General features: G+C 43.2%; 1 protein-coding gene across 5 annotated transcripts in view; it reads left to right on the forward strand.

Moving 5' to 3' along the window:
- SNX30 (sorting nexin family member 30) overlaps positions 1–25,117 on the forward strand; it is a 114,631-nt gene that overhangs the window by 39,995 nt on the left and 49,519 nt on the right. For 3 of the 5 annotated variants that reach the window (XM_079112611.1, XM_079112612.1, XM_079112614.1), the window contains exons 2-3: positions 8,420–8,611; positions 21,253–21,363. In XM_079112611.1, the coding sequence (XP_078968737.1) occupies positions 8,420–8,611; positions 21,253–21,363 (303 nt within the window). Of the gene's footprint in view, positions 1–6,839; positions 6,861–8,085; positions 8,297–8,419; positions 8,612–21,252; positions 21,364–25,117 lie in introns of those variants that run through there. The other 2 variants (XM_079112615.1, XM_079112613.1) reach the window with 2 other exon arrangements.

Genomic DNA, 25,117 nt, shown 5'->3' on the forward strand with positions numbered 1-25,117 from the left:
CACACAGTGCCCCCCAAAAATGGCTATTGGGAGAACAGCTCCGACCATAAGGTTGTAGGGGTTCTTATACCAAAAATTACATTAATCATAAGTGTCTGTTGCTATGATTTTAAATTACAAACTAACATCATGAGATCATCGACAGAGGGGAAAGTGGGTCACCTAGGTACAAACTAAAGAATGGTTACTAATAACCACACAATTACTGATTACATGGTACATTGGTTAGGAGCAATAGGGATCAAAAGAAAGCAATTTTTTATTACATAAGAATTGTCATTTTGTATTGTTAAACATGTCACACCAAGTAACTGATGATGGGTACAGAGGCGGGGTGTTCCCTTGGGAGAAACTTATTTCCTACATAACATGGAGTCTCAGAGCAAAATGGAGTCTGTTTAGTCATTTCCCTTATAATCTGGTCTATAACATTCTCATGGAGTCAGATCTGTCAATCCATGACACTTTCTTCTTCTTGGCAGAGCTGGAAATTAGATCCAGGGCCTCACACACACTAGCCACGTGCTCTACCACGGAGCTACACCCGTAGCCCTCCAGAATATTTTTGTTATCTTCAAAAGAAATCCTATCCTCACTAAGCCATCCCTCTCGATTAGCCCCTGTGGGCAATGGAAAAATCTGCTTTCTGCCTCTACGGATTTGCCTGCTGTGACAGTTAATCTAGAATAATGTACTCGGGATCATTGCTGATGTTTTCTGATAGATACTTTGCTCTTCAACATATAAGAACTTTCCTTTTACAAATCCTTAATTTTACTTAGAGATTTGAATGAACGATTGTTACCAATGAATGATTCCAACAAACACTGATAGTGGTAGACATGGTTATCTTCAATAGTGGTTACATATACAGTTAATATAAATTGCATTAATAAGTTTCCTGATGTTAAATCATTTCTGCTTTCCTAGAGTACTTTTGACATGACCCTGGCATGTTCGTCTTTCTAAAAATTCTTTAAATGTACCATTGGCGGTTACTTTATTGGTAATGTTTGTACTTACATCTGATTTTCTTTTTTGTCCTAATATTTGGTTATCAGATATTAGGTAACCTTTATAAAGTGATTTAAAGCCAGGCACCGTGACACACACCTGTAGTCCCATAACTTGGGAGACTGAGGCAGGAGGATCAGAAGTTCAGAGTCAGCCTCATCAATTTAGCGAGGCCCTAAGCAACTTAGTGAGACCCTGTCTGAAACAATAAATAATAAAAAGGACTGGGGATGTGGCTCACTGGTAAAGCACCTCTGTGTTCAATCATCAGTACCTAAATAAATAAATAAAACAAAGTGACTTGAAAGGTTTCTGCAGTTTTAAAAGGTTGAGAATATTTGGATGAAGGTTCGTTAGAGTCTAACCGTAAACCTTGAGGGCCCAGCTTACCTTTGTGTGGAGGTCTCTGATTCTCTGACAATACTGCTGGGGTTACCTGTCTTCAGGTTTTCTGTCTCACTTTCATTTTAGCTACACATTTCACTCTAGAAAACCATCCATCTCATACAGACTTCCAAATTATTACATAATTATTCACAGCACATCCTTATGTTAATAATCATATATGGAGAGATTTAAATAGTTATTTTTCTGCTCTTCTTTTTTCTTCTTTCTACATTGGCCAGGTTTCCTAAGTTTTACTGTGTCAAAGTCCTCTTTTAGAAGAATTAGGTTTTGGTTTTTGCTTTTGACTTTTGCCCCTTTTGGTTTTCAGCATATACCTCAATTCTTTTTCCTTTTTTGGTGGCATTGGGGTTTGAGCCCAGGCCTTGAGGTGGGAGCTGAGCATTCTACCGCTGAGCCACGTCTCCGGCCTCCATGTTTTTTTTTTTTAATTGAGAGCACACAAAAGTGTTCTATTTCATGGGCTGAAACCTTTTCATATGTATATTCGTCTGTTCTTGAGGACTCTGTGTGATTTTGAGTTTCAGTGTTTTGAGCTTTAAATCTTGATGCGATGCAGGCTTAGGTTTTGTTTTATTTTTGTTGATGTGTGTCTGATGTTGTAGTGAAGCAGGCCTGGACCAGTGGGTTACTGGATTGCCTTTGTTCCTACTTGATGTCATTAGAATTGTCCTTTGGGATCCTTTTGTTACCAGTTGAGTGAGCTGTCCTCGGGGGAAGGAGGTGGCAGGAAGACAGGCAGCATCCTGGGCTTTCCCACCAGGGAGATTTGGTCTGGCCTGTGTCTGGACCAGGTAGCCTGGCTGCCTTCTTGCTGTAGCACCTCTCCCCACGGTAGAGCCCCGCCCCACCAGCATTTGCAGTCTTGCCTGTTGGACAAACCCAGACCTGCTGAACCAGGGTCCACCTGGTTCTCTGACCTTTACCCTGCATCTCATCCCCTGTGGGGAGAGAAAGCACTGTGGGCGGGGAGCCCCCTCCCGGTGGGCCTTGCTTAGGCCCACCGTCACCTGTGCTTGAAATCCACTTCACAGCAGCCAGAACCCTGGCCTCCTGGTCTGTCCCATCATCAGACCTTCCATGTCCCCTGCCCTCTTTGACAATTGCACTTTCACTTAGGGTGCATGCGGGGGTGTGGTTTGGGACATTTCCTACTTTTGAGGGCAGGTACCAGGGATGGAACTCGGGGGCACTCAACCACTGGGCCACATCCCCAGTCCTTTGGTATATTTTATTTAGAGACAGGGTCTCGCTTAATTCCTTAGGGCCTCGCTAAATTGCTGAGGCTGACTTTGAACTCTCCTCCTGCCTCAGCCTCCTGAATTGATGGGATTGCAGGCGTGCACCACTACGTGCAGCCCATTTTCTACCTTTTAAGTAGCCTTGATAACCCTAAGCAACCTCAGGTGACTTGGGTTAAAGATGCCTCTTAGCTATTTTTTTCAGTTGTATTCCAATTAGACCAGTAGAAAATCTTGGAAGCTTTGGCATTTTCATGGCTCCCTATTCTGGTTTCCAGTGTTGATACTCCGCTGGTCACTGTGTTTCTTATTATTTTCCCCAATGTTTTTTCTCTCCCATTCTTAAACAAGTATCTGGAAGAAGGAAAAGAAGAGAAAGCAGAGACTTGTGATCAACTCACCAAGTTCTTCTAGAAGTCTAGATTTGTAATTTTTATGTGAGTGTGTAACATTCTATCGTATTATTATTATTATTATTTTGCAGTGCTGGGGATTGAACCCAGGGCTTTGTGCTTGTGAGGAAAGCACTCTACCAACCGAGCCATATCCCCAGCCCACATTCTGTCTTATTAATGTAACACAATTATTTCCTGGTTATTGAGCCTTTGGGATTTTTTCCAGGTTTCATTGTATTCTTTGTTCTGTTATGAACACCATGAATACTTCTCCCCCACTCCTGTGCTCGGAATTGAACTTGAGGGGCATTTTACCACTGAGCTACATGCTCCTTCCCTTTTCTAAAAATTTCAGACAGGGTCTCACTAAGTTGAGGAGACTGGCCTTCAATTTGTAATTCTCTTGCCTCAGCCTCCAAAATCTGTGGGATTAGAGGTGCCCAGTGGTGCCCACCGTTCCCGGCATGAGTATGTTTGAACAGAACACTTTTGAGATTTTTCCTTTGAGTTTATTCTCCAAAGTGATTTTAAGTTTTACTTTACAGAGCCAGGGTGCAGTAGCACACACCTGTAATCCCAGCAACTCAGGAGACTGAGGCAGGAGGATCACAAGTTCAAAGCCAGCAACAATCTAGCGAGGCCCTAATCAACTCAGTGAGTCCCTGTCTCAAAATAAAAAATAAAAAGGGCTGTGTATGTAGCTCAGTGGCTAAGTGCCCCTGAGTTCAATCCCTGGTACCAAAAAACAAAGCAAAAATACCGCAAAAACTTTGCAGCAAAATCAACAATCAGGAGGATTCTGTTTGACGCGTGTAGGACACTGAATTCTTCAGGCATTTGCTGTGCACTCGGCACAAAGGTGAATCAGGGCAAGGCAGGGCGGTGCGTTGAGAGCTGCCGTTCTGTTTTTTGGCTGTCAGGACGCCTCAAGAGGCTGCCAGCTTTGCAAATGAGGTGTCTGTGCCTCCAATGGTACCAAAAAGAGAGATCTGGTTATTTTAGGAAAACTTGCTCTATTACATCCATACTGGCTCCTAATTCATACCACCCTTAGGCTCTTATGACCAAAACCTAAAGGAGAGAGTTGGCATCTTGCAGCATTGGGTATTCTCACATATTTATCAACTCTGCAGTTGTTACTCGCCAAAAGGGCTATTCTAGGTATCTTTTGCTACCATAAAAATTTTAAGGCACCTTTGAGGCACAAATTATGATCTTAATGTAGTTTTTATCTCAGCATCATGTATTATCTACTGTGAACCCAGCCCCACAGTTTATAAGGGGATGCAAGAATAAAACAAATATGTTTCATTTTGTACAAAAGTGTGTGAACAGTGATACAGCACCTAACCGTGTTCCAGTTACTTCCATTGACTCATTCAGTATCATTACCCACTCTATAAATGAGGAACCTGGGGCATAGATTAAGAATTTGCTGAAGTCACACTGCTAGTAAATAGTGGAACAAGACTTTAAAACTGGGCAGTGAGTTGTCGCTTCAGAGATATTTATTGATTACCTCCTTTTGATGAGGGGTTGAATTGGGTCATTTCTAAGACTCTCATCCATTCACCAGATACTTTTGTGCCAGGGGAAGTATAGTCTGCTTTTATGGCATGTACAGATTGATGGAGTCCAGATAGTCAATTGATAAATATATAATAAAATTTCAAATAGTGATGATTCCTGTGAAGAAAATAAAGGCCAGAGAAGGGACTGGAGAGTGATACAGGAATGCAGGGCTATTTTTAGAGTTTATGGGTGGAGAAGTCCTCTCTGAATAGGTGTCGTTGGAGCCAAAACCTGTCTGAAAAGCAAAGAGGCAGCCTATGGGGATCAGGGCTAGAGGAAATGTTCCAAGTAGGGGGAGCAGCACATACCAAGGCCCTGAGGTCATGATGAACCAAGACAGTTCCACAGCCAGCAGGCAGGCCAGTCTGTCCAGAGCAGGAGGACCTGGGGTAAAAGTGTTGGCCATGAGGTATGAGGGAAGGGCAGGGAACACTGATGTTGGTGCTTGCAGACTGGGAGTTTGAACTTCCTTCTGAATGTCACGGAGTGTCTTTGGGAGTTGTGAGCAAAGGTGTTGATGTTTTGTTTCACATTTTTAAAAAAGCACTCTGGCTGTGTTTGGAGAGCTGACTGTAGGGTAACCAAAGGAAGGCAGGTTGCCGATTTGTTAAGCCAAGGGGTTCCCTCACTTCCTGCGCTCTGTGATCACGGTCATGAAGAAGGTGCTGCCCCCATGCCACACCTGCTCCAGAGCCCAGCAGAGCCACCGGGGCTGGAGGACCACAGGGGCGGGGGTTGGGGGGGTCGTGGAGAGACCTGGGTGGTGTAGCTCACCTAATCCCTTCCATCCCCCTAAGACTTCCACGTTTCCCCTCCGTGCTTATTTCTTGTGGAGACTGTATCTTGAGAAAGTCACTTTGGAATAAACTTGTATTAAGACCTTAAGGAAAGATGTTAGCTTTCCCTGAATGGCTTTGAAAACAGGAGCTTCGTGTTTACCCGCAAGGATTTATGTCCTGAGAATAAAGCTGTAGGACAATGTAGGGACTGGGGAAAAAGTTCCTCAAAAGAGGAAACTTTGGCAAGAAACCTGACCTGGGAACCAGGAATCTTGTTGAGCCTTTGGTATGCCAACACTAGCATCTGTACGTTTGTGCAAGTTGCTTAGTGCTCTCGAGTCTGCTTCCTCATTGGTGGAGAAAATACCCGTTCTGCCGATCTCCAGAGGCTGCCACCGGTGCGGTGAAAGAAGACGCGAAGCCCGCGTGCAGATGTGCCTGGGCGGTCTGAGGTGACCGCGTCTCTGCTCAGGAGACCGCAGGCACCTGTAGCTGGTGGGCTACTCCTCTATGCGCGAGTGGTATTCCAAGGAACACTCTGGAACCAGGGCTGCCGGCAGTGTGGTCACAGGAGGAACGGGTCTGGACCGCATGAGGTCTGATTGGCTGACTCTCCCCTCCCACCCAGCTGGCCGAGGCTCTTCAGACCTGAGGCTGGTTGTTCCAGGAAGGTCATTGGCTGAGGTCACCAGGGCAAAGGTTAGGGGAGTCACTTAGAGTCGTGGCTGGACCTGGGGCTAGACGAAGATAGCCACGCAGCAGCGTGTGGATGAACCAGCAGTTACAGTCGGGCATCCGAGCGTTTGTGCCCTAGTTAGAGGTGTAAATCAGCGAGTAAAACGGGAAACGGCTTCAGTACAGGCCCGCCGCAGCTTGGAGAAGGGAGTGCCTGGTGCCGCCGGGGCAGGGCAGGGAGGCCCACCAGGAGGAGCATTCAGTAGACTCCTGTAAGATTGTCTGGAAAAAGGGAGGGAGGGCTTTTCACGCAGAGATGGGAGGGTGGTTCTGGAGCTGGTGCCCGGGTGGTGGGAAGCCAGAGCCCAGGCCAGCTCGGAGAAAACCACTGTCTGGGCTGATGGGGGCTTCTCTGAACAAAGATTTTGCTTTTGTTTCTGTTGCTATTCTGAGTCCCAGCGCCCCCCTGTTGATAAAATGTAGGGATGGGTCCCTGCGGTGCCTCACGGTGTCTTGTCTGAGGTCAGCGTTTAAATATTTATTGAAATGACAAAGACACCATGGTTATCTCGGAGGTCCAGAAAAGACGATGTTCCCTGCCAGATCCCAGGATGCTGGTGTGTCGCTGCACGCCCTGTGGTCTCAGCACCCTGAGAAAGCCGGCAGCCTGGCAGGTGCTGCTGTACCAGGGGCCCAAGGGGCTCCTGGCTCCTCTGTGGTCAGTCAGCTGAGGAGCAGTGGAGGGGGTGCTCCCGGGAGCACCTTCTGCGGAGATGCCGGTAATCACAAAAGAGTGGTTTTGTCATCGCATGAGTATGTGATTGAATGATCTGTGGTTAGTGGAGATGTGAGACAAAGGAAGGGGACGTTTTGCACTTTCTGCCCCCCGCCAAGCCGGGTGATGTTGCCCTTGATGCCAGGCCATGCTTTCCTCCTCGTCTCATCCCTCTTCCTGGGTTCCCCTGAGCTGGAGCTTGTGGATATGACTGCTGGGTGGCCCTCTTGTGTCCTGGGTGTCTCCTCATGGGGGCTGGGTTGCCTCCAGTGTACGGAGCTCCAAAAACAGAGAATACAGGGAAAGCACCTTGTCCCCAACCGTGGTCTGATAGCCCCCAGGTCACCATGGCCCTTCCATGGTGTTATAGCACTTCCTTGCCACATTTCCTCAGTCTGTCTCCCAGTGATCCAGGGTGACCCTCAGAGGCCTCCACACCTGGCACTGAACAGGGCTCTGCTGTCATCAAACCTTAAAACCCAAAAGGGTGACTGTAAAGGCTGCCCCTTTATATGTCACAGCCTTTTTTGGCTATTACAGGGACATAATTTATTGCAGTAGTCGTAGGCCTAAAGAGAGGGAGATTTATAGTTTTTAAAACTTTCCTTTTTCTTTCCTGGAATTTGCCTTTCTGACAGCCTCCCCTCCTTTAATCTTTTTTTATCGTGGGAAATTTTAATCATGCAGAAGAGGACAGAGTGTGTAATGAACTTGCAAGCACCCGCTTCAGCCATCATTTATGTCCCTTTACCCAGCCATGAGTATTTTGAAGCAAATACCATTTGAAATATCATTTCATCCATAAATATTTCAGAATATATTCCTAGGACTGGGGATATAGCTCAGTTGGTAGAGTGCTTGCCTCGCATGCACAAGGCCCTGGGTTCAATCCCCAGCACCGCAAAAAAATTTTAAAAAGACTGTATTTCTAAAAGAAAAAGCCTTTGTAAAATCATGGCACTTCCATTATCATACCTAATGATTCCTTAGTGTCGCCCGTATTCAACTGATCATAATTCAGATTTCCTTGACTTGTCTCGGAATGTCCTTTTTACATTTGTTGTATTACTGTTTCCTGTGTGTCGGTGTTATGTCCAGAAGCTCGTTCCGGATTCATATTGAATGTTTTTGGCATGCAGGTCTCTCGTAGGTGTGTGGACTTCTTTCTAGTTGTCCCTTTGTGACTAAGTGTGTTAAGTGTTTAAGAGGGCTCAGGCCTCTTAATGTTTACCTTGGCCCAGCTGGTGATCTTAAGAAAGAGGGAAAAAACCAAGTATAGTTTGCTTAGTTGTTTCTCTAAGTCTGACTGTGGTGGGCAGTTACGTTCTCTGTCCCTGAACTATTCACTTGGACTGGAAGATGAATCCACATGACTTTGGTCCAGAATGCCACCATACTCTTTTTCTCTTGGTCATAAAAGATCTGTTTGCTCAAGAAACAGTAAGTAAGGAGAGACTCAGATTTTTGGAAAGTAGATTTTGGTTTGATGATACTGGCTACGCTTGCTGAGGTTCTGTTGGGTGCTTTTCTTCTGTTTGTAAGGCAGTTCTTTTCTTCTTGTAGGATCTCATTTTACCCAACGGTGGTACTCCAGCAGGCACCTCCAGTCCAGCTTCTTCGTCTTCTCTTCTAAACAGACTTCAACTTGACGATGACATTGATGGTGAGACCAGAGATCTCTTTGTCACGGTGGATGATCCCAAGAAGCACGTCTGTACCATGGAGACCTACATCACGTACAGGATCACCACCAAAGTAGGTTCCTTTGTTTTTTGATGCCGGATGGAGTCTTGGGGAATTGGGGTCCCACCTCCACGACGTGCCTTTGCCATCACCTTCATCCACCCTTGCTATAGCTTCATTCACCTTTATTACAGTTATGGGTGTGGTGTCTGCTGAGAGTGGATGCATTAAGATTAAAAGGATCATGTACACATAGTCATGTTTTAAACCCTTAAGATGAGGGAGAATTTGTGACCAAGGTCTTTTAACTCCTATACTCTCACTTATTTTCTATCATGATACTATTTAACGGGTTCATATTATATTACTCTTGAAATTTGGGGGTCACTATATCTACCTCAATCTACGATGAGACCCTGGTGACAATTTGGCCTAACTGAGGTGGAAGGGTGGGGACAAGGTGTAGGAGGACTGTCTGCTATGTTCCAGGCAAGTAGCGGGCAGGGTTGTGAGATTTAATTGATTAATTTTCACAGCAGTCTTGTCTATCTTTTAGCAATGGCAGCTTGTCTGAGAACAGGTAAGTAAGGAGGATCAGGGAAGACTCAGGGTTTTCTACTTTGTGTTTGGTCTTTAACATTGTTTCTTTCAGAATAGCTAAAGCAATCCTTAGCAGGAAGAATGAAACAGGGGGTATGGCAATACCAGAACTTCAACTATACTACAAAGCAATAGTAACAAAAACGGCATGGTGTTGGCACCAAAATAGACAGGTAGATCAATGGTACAGAATAGAGGATACGGACACAAACCCAAATAAATACAATTTTCTCATACTAGACAATGGTACCAAAAATATGCAATGGAGAAAAGATAGCCTCTTCAACAAATGGTGCTGGGAAAACTGGAAATCCATATGCAACAGAATGAAACTAAACCCCTATCTCTCACCCTGCACAAAACTCAACTCACAATGGATCAAGGACCTTGAAATCAGACCAGAGACCCTGCATCTTATAGAAGAAAAAGTAGGTCCAAATCTTCACCTTGTTGGCTTAGGATCAGACTTCCTTAACAGGACTCCCATAGCACAAAAAATAAAAGCAAGAATCAATAACTGGGATAGATTCAAACTAAATAGCTTTCTCTCAGCAAAGGAAACGGTCAGCAATGTGAAGAGAGAGCCTACAGAGTGGGAGAATATCTTTGCCACTCATACTTCAGATAGAGCACTAATTTCCAGAATATATAAAGAACTCAAAAAACTCTACACCAAGAATACAAATAACCCAATCAACAAATGGGCTAAGGAAATGAACAGACACTTCACAGAAGATGATGTACAAGCAATCAACAGATATATGAAAAAATGTTCAACATCTTTAGGAATAAGAGAAATGCAAATCAAAACTACACTAAGATTCCATCTCACCCCAATTAGAATGGCGATTATCAAGAACACAAGCAACAATAGGTGTTGGCGAGGATGTGGGGAAAAAGGTACACTCATACATTGCTGGTGGGGCTGCAAATTAGTGCAGCCACTCTGGAAAGCAGTGTGGAGATTCCTTAGAAAACTTGGAATGGACCTACCATTTGACCCAGCTATCCCACTCCTTGGCCTATACCCAAAGGACTTAAAATCAGCACACTACAGAGATACAGCCACATCAATGTTCATAGCAGCTCAATTCACGATAGCCAGACTATGGAACCAACCTAGATGCCCTTCAATTGATGAATGGATAAAGAGACTGTGGTATATATATATATATATACAATGGAATATTACTCAGCTATAAAGAATAATAAAATTATGGCATTTGCAGGCAAATGGATGAAATTGGAGCATATCATGTTAAGTGAGATAAGCCAATTTCAAAAATCCAAAAGAGGAATGTTCTCACTGATAAGCGGGGTGGGAGTGGGACAAGAATGGAGGAAGGAGGGACTGTATAGAGGGAAAAGAGAGGTGGGAGGGGTGGGGGGGAAGGAAAAAAATAATGGAATGAATCAAACATCATTACTCTATGTAAATTTGTGAATATGCAAATGGTATGCTGTTACTCCATGTACAAACAGAAACATGTATCCCATTTGTTTATAATAAAAAAAATTATTTCTTTCTTTCTTTATTCTTTTAAATGAATGTGTTTATATTGCTCGTGTAATTTTTAAATTCTATTAAAGCTTCTGAAATTACCTAGAAATCTTTCTTTATTGTTGAGGAGCCTGAAGCAGAAAGTTTAAGTAGCTTGTTCAAGGTTACAGAATTGGTAAATGGGATTATAACTTGTAGGACTAGAAAGTCCATATTTTTATTTTATTTATTTATTTATTTTTCCATATTTTTATTTTTTTAAATCCATATTCTTCACATAATTTCTCTTATGAAAGAATAACTTTGTGGGGTGTGTGTGGCAGTGCTGGGGACGGAGCCCAGGGCCCTCCGCCTGCTAGGCAGGCGCTCTACCACTGAGCTATACTTTTAGCCCTGGATTGTCTGTTGCTTTTGAAAATTATCTTTTGACTATTTGAAATTGTACTGAAATTCTAGGCTTGAAGCAGGGTTTCTTGACCTTGGTGTTATAGAGATCTTGGCCTGCACAACACTTGGTTTTGGAAGGTTGTCCTGGATATTTAGCAGCATCCCTGGGCTCTGGCCTCTGGGTGCCAGTAGTTCCTTCCTCCCTCACTATCAGCCTCCGTTTGTGACAACAAAAATATTCTCTAAACATTGCCAGATATTCTCTGGGGAACAAACCTGCTCCCTACTTGAAAACTGCTGATCTAGATTATATAATTAGGAAGAAAAATCACATTATCACTTTGTATTTAGAATAAAAAAGTGTTTCATCAGAAAACCGTCTTATTTCTTGGTATTTCCCCTACCACAAACCACATAATGAAGAAAGACTTCTAGGTAATTTCAGATGCTTTAATAGAAGGAGTTGCCTTTGTGGCTGGTGTCAAGAAGAGCATGGATAACATTTCTTTTTTCATTGTAGAAGAAAATTTATTTTTTACTGTGGAAATTTAGTAGGTGCTGAAACTGTTTAAATTTTTTAGAAGGAAAAATGGGATGAAATATATTCAAATTTTGTTTTCTTTTATTGGATGAAAAATGTCATATTTAAAAATTATATGATGAATATAAACACATTCATTAGAGAGAGGAAGGGAGGGAGTGTTGAAGACCAAATACAGAGTAGAAACCCTGAGTCTTCCCTGATCCTTCTCACTTATCTGTCCTCATTCAAAGTTGCCATTGCTAAAACATGGTGTGTTCTTCCGATCTCTTTTCTTTTCATTCACATATACACATGAATAGTTAGAATACAAATTATTTCGATTTTGGTGTCTATCACTTTCTCGCTTTGTCTTCCATTGGTCAGTATTTTTGAAGTCTCTTCCATGTACATACAACAGTATCTAGCTTAGTCTTCCAGTCTCTGCCTAATTATTTATGCATTGATTAGGCAGTTATCTTTTCTCTATGGACGGTTAAGCCTTTCTCAGTTTTCTGAAGTTACTACCTGGTTCACACTTGAAGTTCTGTCTGCCCACATTGTCTTTCCTGATGACCACCCTAAGCAGGTGCTTATCTGTATGTTATTTCCTCAGAGGTCTAGGTGATGTGCACATTTCTGGGAACTATTTCTATTTATTTATTTTTTCTTTGGCTGAATGCATTTTTTACCCTGTATTCCATGAAATGCAAAACTCGTTTTTCTTGAATTGCTGCTGTAAACAGCCAGGTGACAAGGTGAGTGCCTTGCAGGTACATCAACACTTGCTGACCTTGAGTTTCCACCACTACTTGATTCCTGTGCCTTGCTGCCCCCTCTCCCCAGAGTAGATCCTACAGGGCTTCTCTTCACGGATTCATGGACTAGTCCACCTGCCACAACCCACCAGTCTTTCTTAGGCCTTTTCTCTTTCTTCCTTTCCTACCCTTTACCCTCCACGTTCTTATCTCTATCCCTTTTCCTGGGATTATTTGATTTCCCGTAAGTGAGAAAATGAGAGTAACCTTGTCCCATTTCCAGGTCCACATTTTCACTTGCCTGGGGTGCCAGCACCTTAAGGTGAACCTGGTGGGGAATTTTTACTTTTTTTTTTTTAATTAGAGCTTTATGCTTATGCATAGTAGTCAGGTTCATCCCAGAAAACTCATACATGCACAGAAACCAAATTCAGTTTATGATTCCCCCACCTCTTGAATTTTACTTCTTACCATCCCTTCTTCTACTTCTAATCAGCATTGTCTGCTTTTCCTGTTTCTAAAAGCGACACCAGGTTTGTTGTCTTCGGGGTGCATTTGAAGGTTTCTTTCTGCAGGCCGTGTTAATGGACATGTAGGGGGTGGGGAAGAGAGAGAGGGCACAGGGTCGCACACCTGATCTCGGCCTAGGACTCACTCCTGCTGAGGTCCTCTGACCAGAGGATGAGGCTGTACACATGCTTGCTTTATTACTTGGAGGTTTTGACTCCCCAGTCCTAATTCAGGTTCTTTTTGACCACAGCTGAACAGCGTGCAGAGCTCTATTTGCCTGAGCTAAAATGAACCCAAGTCTGAGAGCTGATGTAGGCAAAGAATGCTTCACCAAAGCTATGCTGTTGGTGTTGGAGGCCAGCGAAGGCCCTCCCAAGGCAGGTGGCTCCTGGCACTCTTCTCCACCAGCTCCTAAAAGGTAGCATCATATTGACTAATTTTTAGGTGGAAGGGGTGGGGGGAAGGAAAAAATAACTGAATGAATCAAACACCAAAAAATAAAAAAATAAATAATTATTCTCCATTTTTATGGCAAAAAAAATTGAATGATTAAAAAAAGAAATAATTTTTGGATGCTGAGCATGTGCTATTCTTTTTTGTAATAAAAACTGTTCAATTATTATTTTACATAAATAAAATCTAGATATTTTTAGAAATATATAGAGTTTTAATAGAAAAATTAGAAGATGAAAGCTAAAAAAAGACTACCTATAAGCTCAGCAGCCCGAAATAATCACTGATGACTTCTGTGCTATTTTTCTCTTATTTTATAAAAATGAGTATCTTGCCTGTGGCACTCCCTTAAGATGCTGCAGATGTGCTTCTCGGCTGGTGAGCACCAGTCAGCACGCTCCTAGGCCTCTGTTTATAAGGCGGCACTAGAGTTCAGTTGGGGGATCTCCATCATTTATTTTGCACTAAGAGCTTTGAGTACATTATTAATCTTCTCACTCAGTGAAGTAGATATTGGTACTGTCCTTACTTTACAAATGAAACGGAGCCACAGAGGCATTAAGAAAATTGATCAAAGACGTAGCTAATATGTGGTGGAACTAGTGCTTAAGTCCAGGTTCCTTAATAATTGAGCTGTTTTCCAAAAGACGTGATTTGCGCAGTGGCGCGGCTCCCACCCAGCGCAGTGGTGCAGAACAGTGGTCTGGCTGAAACAGTTGATGTAGATGTAAGATGCGAGTTTGAGGAGACAGAAAGGTGCCTCCAGCTCCCTTTAGAGACCATCCTCTGACCTTTGACCCTGTCACCTGTCAGTCACCACCAGCTTTTTTTTTTTTTTAGTATTTTGTTTAGATGTTGATAGACCTTTATTATTTATATGTGGTGCTGAGAATCGAACCCAGTGCCTCACACGTGCTAGGCAAGTGCTCCACCGCTGAGCCACAATCCCAGCTCCACCACCAGCAGCTCTTATCCGCCAACCAGTTCCTCAGTGGTCAAGAGAGTCTAAATGCTGCTCAGAAGCCAGGCTGTGTATGAGAATCACAAAGTGGGCACTCGACCTAGTGACAAGGTCACGGGTGACTGGGGTGAGAGCAGTTCCGTTGGCGTGGTGTAGAACCCAGTTGGCAGTGGTTTAGAGTGGCTGAGAGTTGAGGAGGAGAGGATGTGAGTGTTGGTAGCTTGCTAGTGAACGCAAGAATGAGCAATAGCTATGGGAGAGGCATGGCCTTGAGGGAGCTGTGTGTGTGTGTGTGTGTGTGAAGGACAAAGGAGACATAAGTGCCAAGTGGACAGTTTTGGTAGAGAAGGAGACGTTGGGCTGAAGATTGGTGGCTAGGATGAAGGGGTAAGGAGACAGTGTTCCGAGCACAGAAGAGGGATTGGCCTCCGATGGGAGAGGCACACTTTTTCCGTTGTTCTTGGAAAAAGAAGGGAAGCCGTTTTGTGGCAGGAAGTTGAGGAGTTCTTTGCTTATAGCTGCAGTTTTCCCCATGAATAAATGATGAGATCTTCCCCTAAGAGTGAGGAGGAAGTTTGGAAGTTTTGAAAACTTTGACAGGCCTTTTAATAACCCACGTGGAGGTCAGGTGAGAGCCGGACGGAGTATTGGTTGCCCGGCAGTGCTGCGGGTCCAGCTGTAGGGTCCAGCTGTGTGGCTCTGATCAGCAGTGGGCTGACAGCTGGGCCTGCTAAGATGGGGAGTGGCCAGCTGAGGCTCTGCCTGAGCGGGAGCATGGACAGAGGGAGTGAGCATTTAGAAACGGAGAGTAAGGACCCGAAGTGACGGGCCATTTGTCCCATGCTGAAGAAGGAAGGAAGGAAAGACAGGAAGTGACAGAAGGTCACGGGGGCTGAGAGAACAAGGTGTTGGGAGGTGGAAGAGCCTGAACCATAGGACGTGCTGTTTAGGGCGGGAGACGTGGTCAGCCTAGAGGCAGGTGTCGTTTGAGGGGGCCACCTGGACTCGAGGCGCCCTGGTGACAGAAGGGCTTTGGAGGGGAAGCTGGAGAGCCAGGTGCTCGAGTCCTTGGGGAACTGAAGGGAGTCGGCCAGGCTGTGAGGAGGGTGGAGGACGTGTGCCCAGCAGGGTCCCCAGGCGGTGCAGCAGCTGGGCGGGAGGCTGGGGACAGCAGCAGCTCCTGGCCGGTGGGGGGGGTGGGGGTGGAGTGTGGAATGCGGGAGAGCCTGGTGGGAAGAGCTTGTCTCAGAAGGAAGCCTGGAGGAGGTAAGGGTGGTGGCCAGAAGCCTTCCTCGTCATGGATCTCAGGTGTTCTCGGAGGGTGCTTGTCATTTGATAAGGGAGGAGGTCACCTTGGTGGGGGACAGGTGTCACCTGGCCGTCCTCGGCTCTCCCTGTGGCCCTGACAGATGCCACTTGTGGTGAAGACGAACCTCTGGAGGGAGGCCGTTGTGAATTTTGGATGGAGCGGACATCCTTTGGAATGGGCCAAGCTGCTTGGCATGTGAGCTCTTGGGGTGTGCGGGGAGGCCTTTAGTGGCGGGGTGACTAGGCCCAGGGTCTAGACTGATTAGATCTAGGTCTTCCAAAGTGCTGAACCTCCAAAGAAGAAAAAAAAATGTCCAGGATGCCAGAGATGAAGAAAGAGGTACTCATGCCGGCAATGGTACCGACAGTAAAAGCGAACCTCTTAGATTCTCTGACACTATTGCTCAGGCACCGAGTCTGACTTCAGGTATGTGACCCTGGCCTTGGGTCTTCGTTGGACAGGCTGGGTTGTAGACACACAATATGGAAGGACATAGATTAGAATGACGCAATAGTTGTCTCTGGTCATGGAATTGTGGTGGTTTTTTTTTTTTTTTTTTTTTTTTTTTCATTTTTATTGCTTTGTTAGCCATGAATATTAGAAAATAAACAGATGATTCTTTACCTTTCCTTAATTATATCCTGAATTTCACAGAGGAAAAATTTATTTCAAACTCATACTTGGAATTTTACTGATCTGCATATTTTATGAAGACTGTGAGTCATGCAACTGGGTTTCTCTCCAGAAATCCAGTGCGGTCTGTGGCCTAGTTTTAGCCAGTGTGTGGTGGGCATTGGGTCTGTTTGGCTAGCCTCAGACCTGGCTCTGCCGTTCCTCTCTGTCCTTGTTTTTCCTTTATCATTCTCCCTGACTTCTCTGTCATGCCATTTGATTATATTTTATATATCACTATGTCTTTTATAGAACAAGCTGCAGTAAAAATAAGTAAAAGAAATACTGGGTCAGAAAGCATGAGCATCCTATTCGTGGTGGTTTTTACCTATTGCTTTCTAAAGCATCAGGCAAGTTTTTCCTGCAGCATTAAATCCCCTGTGGTCCTAAAGTAGCTGTGAAAACCACAAACAGGGGCCAGGTTGTGGCTCAGTGGCAGAGCGCTTGCCTAGCACATGTGAGGCACTGGGTTCAATCCTCAGCACCACATAAAATAAATAAATAAATTAAAGGTATCGTGTCCATCTACAACTAAAAAAATATTTTTTAAAAACCCATGAACATTATTTGGCTATAAAAATATTGTATAAGGATGATAAAATTTGAAAACAAGGATGAGTGTAAAGAGGAGTTTTCATTGTCAGTTCTAAACTTTTTTTCTGATCTTTCCTGTTTACATTTTATTTTATTTTTTTATTTTTACAGACTGCATTTTGATTTATTATGCACAAATGGGGTACAACTTTTCATTTCTGTGGTTGTACAGAATGTAGATTCACACCATTTGTGTGTATGTGGGACACAGGGTAATGATGTCTGTCTCGGTCCACTGCCTTTCCTTTCCCTACCCTGTTCCACCCCATTTCCCTCTACACAATCCAAAGTTCCTCCATTCTTCTCTTACTGCCTCCCCCACCTCCTCCCGTTACGTATCATCATCCACTTATCAGAGAAAACATTTGGCCTTTGGTTTTTTGGAATTGGCTTATCTCACTTAGCATGATATTCTCCCAACTCCATCCATTTACCTGTAAATGCCATAGTTTTATTCTTCTTTATGGCTGAATAGTATTCCATTGTGTATATATACCACAGTTTCTTTATCCATTCATCAATTAAAAAGCATCTAGGTTGGTTCCACAATCTAGCTATTGTGAATTGAGCAGCTATAAACATTGATGTGACTGCTTTACTGTAGTATGCCGATTTTAAGTCCTTTGGGTATAAACTGAGGAGTGGGATAGCTGGGTCAAATGGTGGGTTCCTATTTACATGTTAACACAAATAAAATAATGGATGTACAGTTAACCTGGTATCCCGCCGGTTTTCCTTAAAACTATGTTGAAGCATTATTGTCATTAAAAATGTCTTTACAAACATAGTTACTGATAACCACAGAATAAATACACTGTGATTTTCTTATATTTAAAAAAAAATTATTGTGCATTTAGGTTGCTTTGGTTCCTTTGCTGTTTGAAATGATATTGCAATGCAGATCATTACACAGATATATTTGCCACTTTTTGGGGTTTTTTTTTTTTTTTGAGACACAATCTAGGAACAGGTAACAGTAAATTCTTATAATAAAGAATATTCACTTTTCTACATTAGAAGCTTAACATCATCACTCTATGGGAATACTTCTTTGGTTATCTCTGGGCATCCCTGGCGATTTTTGTTAGTTTTGTTATAGCCTTGCTGTGTTGCCCAGGCTGGCCTTGCACTCTTGGGCTCAAGTGATCCTCCAGCCTCAACCTCCCCAGTAGCTGGGACTATAGGTACATGCCACCACACCCAACTTCTCTGCTACTTTTAAAAAATTCTTTTCCAAACAGGGCATAATCATGCACACCTGTAATCCCAACGGCTTGGAAAGTTGAGACAGGAGGATTATAAGTTTAAAGTCAGCCTCAGCAATTTAGTGAAACCCTGTCTCAAAATAAAAAAAAAAAAATGAAGGGCTGGAGATGTAACATGGTAAATTTCTCTTGGATTAAATCCCCAGCACCCAAACAAACAAACAAACAAACAAAAAACCCCAAAACAAAACAACAATATAACAACACAAAAACTTTTCCAGTGGTGAATTCCTAGGAGCGTGATAACAGTACTAAATGACATAAATATAAAAGAAAACCGCAAAGAAGAGGATGCAGGTGAATCTGTCTGTAAGCTTGCAGTGTCGTGGCCTTTCTGTCGATGACACCAAAGCGGCTGCCTTAAAGGGAGGGGACGCAGGAAATCTACTTCATGAGGGTTGAAAAATCATCATCAAAAAAACCATTTAGAAATATGATAGGCAAATTGCCATGAAGAGCTCATACAAATGAAGAAGACCAAAAAAAAAAAAAAATTAAAAAAAAAAAAAAAAAGGAATGGGGGACCCTTGACAGCAGAAGGAAAGTATATGCCCAAGAAACATTTGAATATAAGAATATAAATTGCTTTATTTATTATTAATATTTTTTGGGTTCTGGGGATTGAACTCAGGGGCACTTGACCACTGAGCCACACCCCCAGCCCTCTTTCATATTTTATTTAGAGACAGGGTCTCACTGAGTTGCTTAGCACCTCGCTTTTGCTGAGGCTGCCTTTGAACTCATGATCCTCCTGCCTCAGTCACCCGAGCTGCTGGAATTACAGGTGCGCACCACCTCGCCTGGCTGCTTTATTTTATTTGAAGCAGTCTGTTGATTAAAAATATGTGTACTCTTTCATCCAGCAATTCTGTTTTTAGGAATTTATTTTAAGAGAATTACCATACAGTACCTCCTGATGTTTATTGTAGCATTGTTTATTGTTTGAAAAGTTGGAAACAGAGGGGAGGGAAAGGAGAAATACTGGGGAATAATATTGGCTAAATTATTGTTATAGTGTATACATGTACGAATATGTAAAAATCCCATTATGCACAACTGTAATGCACCAATAAAAACATGGGGAAAAAGTTAGAATCAACTTGAATGGGGATTGTTTAAAAATGGTATAGTTATTCAATGGAATACTATATGTCTGGTAAAAATAATTATGTAGCTATGAATGGAAAGATTCATCTTGAATCTTTCTATGAATAGACAGATGTCCAAGATGTATTGCAGTGATACAGAAAATGAATAAATGAGTAAATGTTCATAGAAAAATATGGAAATATATCAACCTAATGAAATATGGCTGATTCTTTAACTTTCCTTATTTCTCCTAATATTTTAAAATAAGTATGTACAGCCTGAATACATAATAAATAGAAGGAAAAAGAAAAAGGAGAAAGCCAGTCCCTCAACTGTGAAAGTGCTTGAAGCAAAACAAATCTTGTGTTTTATTATGCTACTTCTTGTAGTTATCAAATGTTAATTTCATAGAGTAGAAATGTTACATCAACTGTAATTTATAAAATGTATTTGAAAAACATAAAGAGAAATGGGGAGTTGATCATGTAACATTTAGGAAGGAAAAAAAAAAGAAAGAAAGAAAAAAGAAAAAAAGAAAAGCCACAGGCTTCATCAATCCCATTGACAATGAAAATGAGTTACTTTCATTTGTCATTTTCCAAAATCTGCCTTTTGTGGGCTGATGCTCATTGAGTCCTCTGATAGTGCCTGGTGGCGGAGACCGTGAGAGAGAAAGACGGCCTTTTGGCTCTCTCCTTACAGTTGGGGAACTAGGGCTCACGCAGGCTTGCTGGGGTCTCTGGGATCTGGCGTGGGTACTGGAACTGCCCAGGACAGAGCTCTTCCCACCCTGCCTCAGGGTGAGTGACAGGCAGCCTGTCCCCCATTTCTATCCTGCCATGCCTGAACAGTGACTTGTCCTTTGGGTTTAAGCACTGTTGCCCGCCCCCCTTCTACAGTTCTAATTCTCTGGGGGAGTCTTCTAATAATTCACAGTTAGCTCGGTCGAATGGATTTCCCCACCTCTTCCCACCTGATGTCCCCCACCATCGGGAAGGCTGTGTGTCATGGGTGCTTGCAGCTGCCTGGGACTTTGAAAGACAGTCTAAGACCAAATCCTTCACCTTCAGGGTTTTGCTCAGACTGTGAGCAGGCTGGGGAGGCTGAGATCATGATTTTCAAGCCAGAACTGTTCACAGCCATTTCTTTGATGGATGATTCTTCCTTTTGTGCTTTAAAGATTTTCTTGGTGTCTTGGATTAAAACAGACTTTTGGCTTGAAAGAGTGAATTTATAAAATGTAGCTTGAGCCATTTTTTATCTTGTACTTTAATTTCTGAGATCAATACCTGTTGGTACCCTCCTAGGGAAACGTGGCTTATCTGAGACACGATTGTAATTAATGAGTAAAAGTCTTGTTTTGATGTAAATCAACTTAATTTCATTTAACATTGGTTTTATTATTTAAAATGCCGTTTCATGTTTTAGAAAACTAAAAATTCAGGAAAGGAGATAAGGTTATTGATATTTCTCTCTGGTACACTGGTATTATGTTATTATGGCCTAGATACTTTCTTATGCATCTAAAATAGGGTACTTTCAGGGTCATGGTTCTGGCAGAAATGGCAGATTAAGCAAAACCTTTTCTATTTTCCTTTAATCTGCCTCCTAAATGAGCAGTGATCTATTATCTCCACTTTTTATTTTCCCTTTGCCTTTGGCAAAGCCTGTCAGCATACTCACCAGAAGGTGGAGACTTAATTTCTTTACACAGATTTGGAAATAGTTGCAATAGCCTAAGTGGAATTATTCTGTGAAAAACATTCTGAGTTAAGCGTGGAGGAAATGAATCAAATGTTCGGAACAATTCTGAGGGGTATTTGAGTCCCATTTCCTGAGGGTAGGAAAAACAAAGACACAAAAGCCCCCAAGCTTTTTGCACTTTGTGTCTAGCTCCTTGGATTTTTAACGGGCCTTGCAGCCTGGCGCGGTGGTCGATGTTGGTAAGCTCCACCGCTGGCGCTGGCGGCTGGCCTGGTGGAAGGAGCGTGCGCTCTCCCAGTTTGGTTATCCTGAGAGCGCCTTTTCCCTCCCCTCCAGCCAAGACGTGCTTCTGTTCCCTTACGCTTATTTTTTCCATTCTCTTATTTGCAGAGTACTCGGGCCGAGTTCGACTTGCCAGAATATTCTGTTCGTCGAAGATACCAGGATTTTGACTGGTTGAGGAGCAAACTGGAGGAATCCCAGCCCACGCATCTCATTCCCGTAGGTAGTAAGTCAACGCAGCTTGTTCGCACTTTCCGCACGAGATCTGTACCCCAGCTGTGCACTCAGCTCTCGCCCCTTCCTTCCCGGTACACTCAGCCACACCTCCGTGCCAGACTCACCGTCAAATGTACCTAAAACATACCCGATAGTATATTTCACCTTCTGGGTTTTGATTTCTGATTGGCTGTGCAGTATGCCAGTTTCTCGGGTGGCGTGGAGTAGATCTTCACTCTCATGACAGTTTTTTTGAGGCGTGGAGAGTTCTGATTCTCACTTGCTGCCTCTTTAGAAGTCCAAGCGTGGTAGCATAAGCCCTACCCCAGTTGGCCTCCTCCCTCAGGGGCCGCTGTTCTTGAGGTTTGCCAGCTGGCACCAGGTGAAGAATGATGCCTTAGGTTGTGGCTGGCTTCCTGTGGACAGGGGTAGCTCAGGGAGCAGGAGTCTGGCACACAGCTGATTCCAGCCACAGCTCTTCAATTGACAAAACAAACAAGGAAACCTATTTATTGAAGCTGTATAACATTTATCAGTTTACACCTCACATTTTTCTTCCTTTTTTTATAGAACCAGAGAAAATGAAATTTCAAAGACTGATATATCACCTAGCGTGCACAAGGCCCTGGGTTTGATTGCCAGCACACACACACACACACACACACACACACACACACACGGATAAATCAGTATACATATCAAGTACTTTTCCAATTACTTTTTTTCTTTTTTTTTTTTTTTTGCGGTGCTGGGGATTGAACCCACGGCCTTGTGCATGCGAGGCAAGCACTCTACCAACTGAGCTATATCCCCAGCCCTCCAATTACTTTTTAAAATGTAGAAATAATTAGACCCCAGAGATTTCTTTGGGTTTTGGAGGTCCTCTGCAGTTTGGGTCATAAAACTCTTTGGAGAGAGATTGATTTGTCCGGTAGCAAAATCCTTGTTTGAATAACTTGTTAGCGCTACCAGTTTCCTATCACCCCCATATCTTCCAGCCTGCTCTCCCCGCATGGCTGGAAGGGGCTGTATGTGTCGGGAACACATTGGCAATTTCTTGGCTCTGAAGGTGGGAAAAGCCACGTGCTCGGGCTGGGGTAGAAATGATGGGACCGTTCTTTCCCAGAGCGTCTCCTCTTTTCCCACCAGGTGTCCCCTCTGCTCTCCAAGCTTGAGGTTTTCCTTTTCTGTCTTCTTATCACTTTAAAGTGTGCCTGAAAAGTGAATGATTGTTTTTAAACTGTTGGGGCTGTTTCTTAAAATAGAATCTTAACTTGGGAAAATTGGCAGCTAGTGAATCATTTTTAAAAATAAACTTTTAAAATTTCAGAACCATTTCAGAATTACAAAATTATTGTGAAGGTAGCAGAGTTCTCGTATATTCCACACCCAGTCTTGCTCATTGTTAACAGTTTATGTTAGTATAACACATTTTTTGTTACCATTTATGAACTAAACATCATTATTGTTATTTTTAAACATTATTAACTAAAACTACTTGACTCAGAGTTCCTAATTTGGCCTGGTGTCGTTTTTCTGCCCCAGGATCCCATCCAGAATACCACATACATGTCTCAGTCACGTCTCCTTATGTTCTTTTGTGTTGTGACAGTTTCTCAAGCTTTCCTTGTTTTCTGATAACAGTTTTGAGGAGTACTGGTGAGGTATTCTGTAGACAGTCCCTCAGGTGACCTTAGTCTAATGTGTTTTTGTGTGGTTAGACTGGGGTAATGTGTCCCAGAGAGGAAAACCACAGAGGTAAAGCGTCATTCCTCTTGTATGTTTCTCTGTTGTTAACCTGCACCACCCACCTGGAGGTGCTGCTTGTTGACTTTCTCCACTGCAGTTTCTCTTGTTCTCTCCCTTTCTGCCCTTGGCCTGGGTTGGAAGGTGCTTTTTACTGGAGGGCCACAGTGTGCGCCCCCTCCTGGCGGCTAGTGCATTTGCCGCGGGGCGCTTGAGATCGAAGGCTAGAGAGCGACACCTACTGGTGGAACATAGTGGTACTCATCTATCGACCCTGAAGTTGAAGCATAGATTGACAGCATTCGGGCCTCCAGAAGGGTAGAAGCAGTTGAAGTCTGGGTAGAAGCAGTTGAGCAGGAAGGTATTTTAGAAGCTGGAAGAAACTTAAAATTTCTTCATGAATTCTTGATACATATCTGAAGTGGAGGGAGATTTAATTTAGGAGAGAGTATCTCTGATTTAAATTTGAAAGTCAAACCAGAATAAAAACTTTTTTCCCTCCAAAAAACATTTTGCAGAAATTTTATGAGGAGGTGTCTGTCTGTTGTTAAGCATCAACCTTTCCTTTTCTCTTTTTTGGGGGGGGTATGAATTTTCATTTTTCTGATTGTGCACAATGTAGATTCACACCATTCGTGTGATCATACAAGTACATAGGGTAATGATGTCTGTCTCATTCCACCATCTTTCATACCCCATCCTCTCCCCTCCCTTCCCCTCCCCTCCAACCTTTCTTTTTCAGTACTGAGGATTGAACTCAGGGCCACTTAACCACTGAGCCACATGCCCAGCACCACCCCCCACTTATTTTGGTGTTTTATTTAGAGACAGGTTCTCACTGAGTTGCTTAGTGCTTCTCTGTTGCTGAGGCTGACTTTGAACATGTGATCCTCTTGCCTCAGCCTCCTGAGCTATTGGGGTTACAGGTGTGCGCCAGTGCACCCAGCAAACATTGATATTTTTGTTCATCTTTTTGCTAGGCCTGGGAGGAGACCTTGGAAAGGATCAGAGGGTGGGCTTGGGGCTATAATAAAGACAAAGGACCCTGCCCGAGGGAACTTACTGTCAGATGGAGACCTAGTAAATATGCATTGCAATTATTGTTTGGATTTTTTCCTTCCAATAAAACTAGCTTTATTGGTATATAATTCATATATAATACCTTTCACTCATTTAAAATGTACAATTTAAAGACTTTTAGTATAATATTCAGTGTCTTGCCACCATCAGCAAATCAATTTTAGAGTGTTTTCATCACACCAGAAAGAAACTTTGAACTGCGTAGCTCTTGATTCCAAACCCTGTATCTCCCCAGCCTCTTGTAACCTCACATCCACTTCTGTCTCTATGGAGTCGTCCCTTCTGGGCATTTCACAACAGTGGGATGATAATAGCAATGCACTATGACATTTTGTGACCAGGTTCTTTCTTTTACTTAGCATTTCGTACTCAAGGTCGTGCATGTTACAACATCTATTTCTGCTTCATTCCTGTACTTTGTCCCCTCACCCTCCACGGACATTTCACTTGTTTTGCTGTTGTGAATGTGATTACTGTGGACATTGATGTATGACTTTTTCTGCGGCCACGTGTTTGTTTTTCTTGGGTGGATACCGGGGACTGTCATTGCTAAATCCTAAGTAACTCTATATTTAATTTTTGAGGAACCGCCGGTGTGTGGCAACGTCATTTCACATTCCCGTGTGCAGCGCATGGAGTTGCAGTTTCTGCACGTCTTCGCCCATAGTGCTTGTCATCTGTCTTCGGTTGTGTTCATGCTAGTGAGTGTGAAGCGGTGTTCCATTGTGGTTTTCACGTGCATTTCCCTGATGGCTAATGATGTCGGGCATCTTTTTGTGTACTAGTTGGACATTTGTGTCTCTTAGAGAAATATCTCTTTGGATCCTTTGCCCATTCAAAAATTGAGCCTTTTAAATATTGAGTTGTCATATTTTGTGGGAGGAACTTCAGAAACTTTTTAAATCAGTTGGGAAACTGTAGAGGAATGGTG

Source organism: Sciurus vulgaris, assembly GCF_902686455.1.
Source record: "Sciurus vulgaris genome assembly, chromosome: 15".
NCBI classification, from domain to species: domain Eukaryota; kingdom Metazoa; phylum Chordata; class Mammalia; order Rodentia; family Sciuridae; genus Sciurus; species Sciurus vulgaris.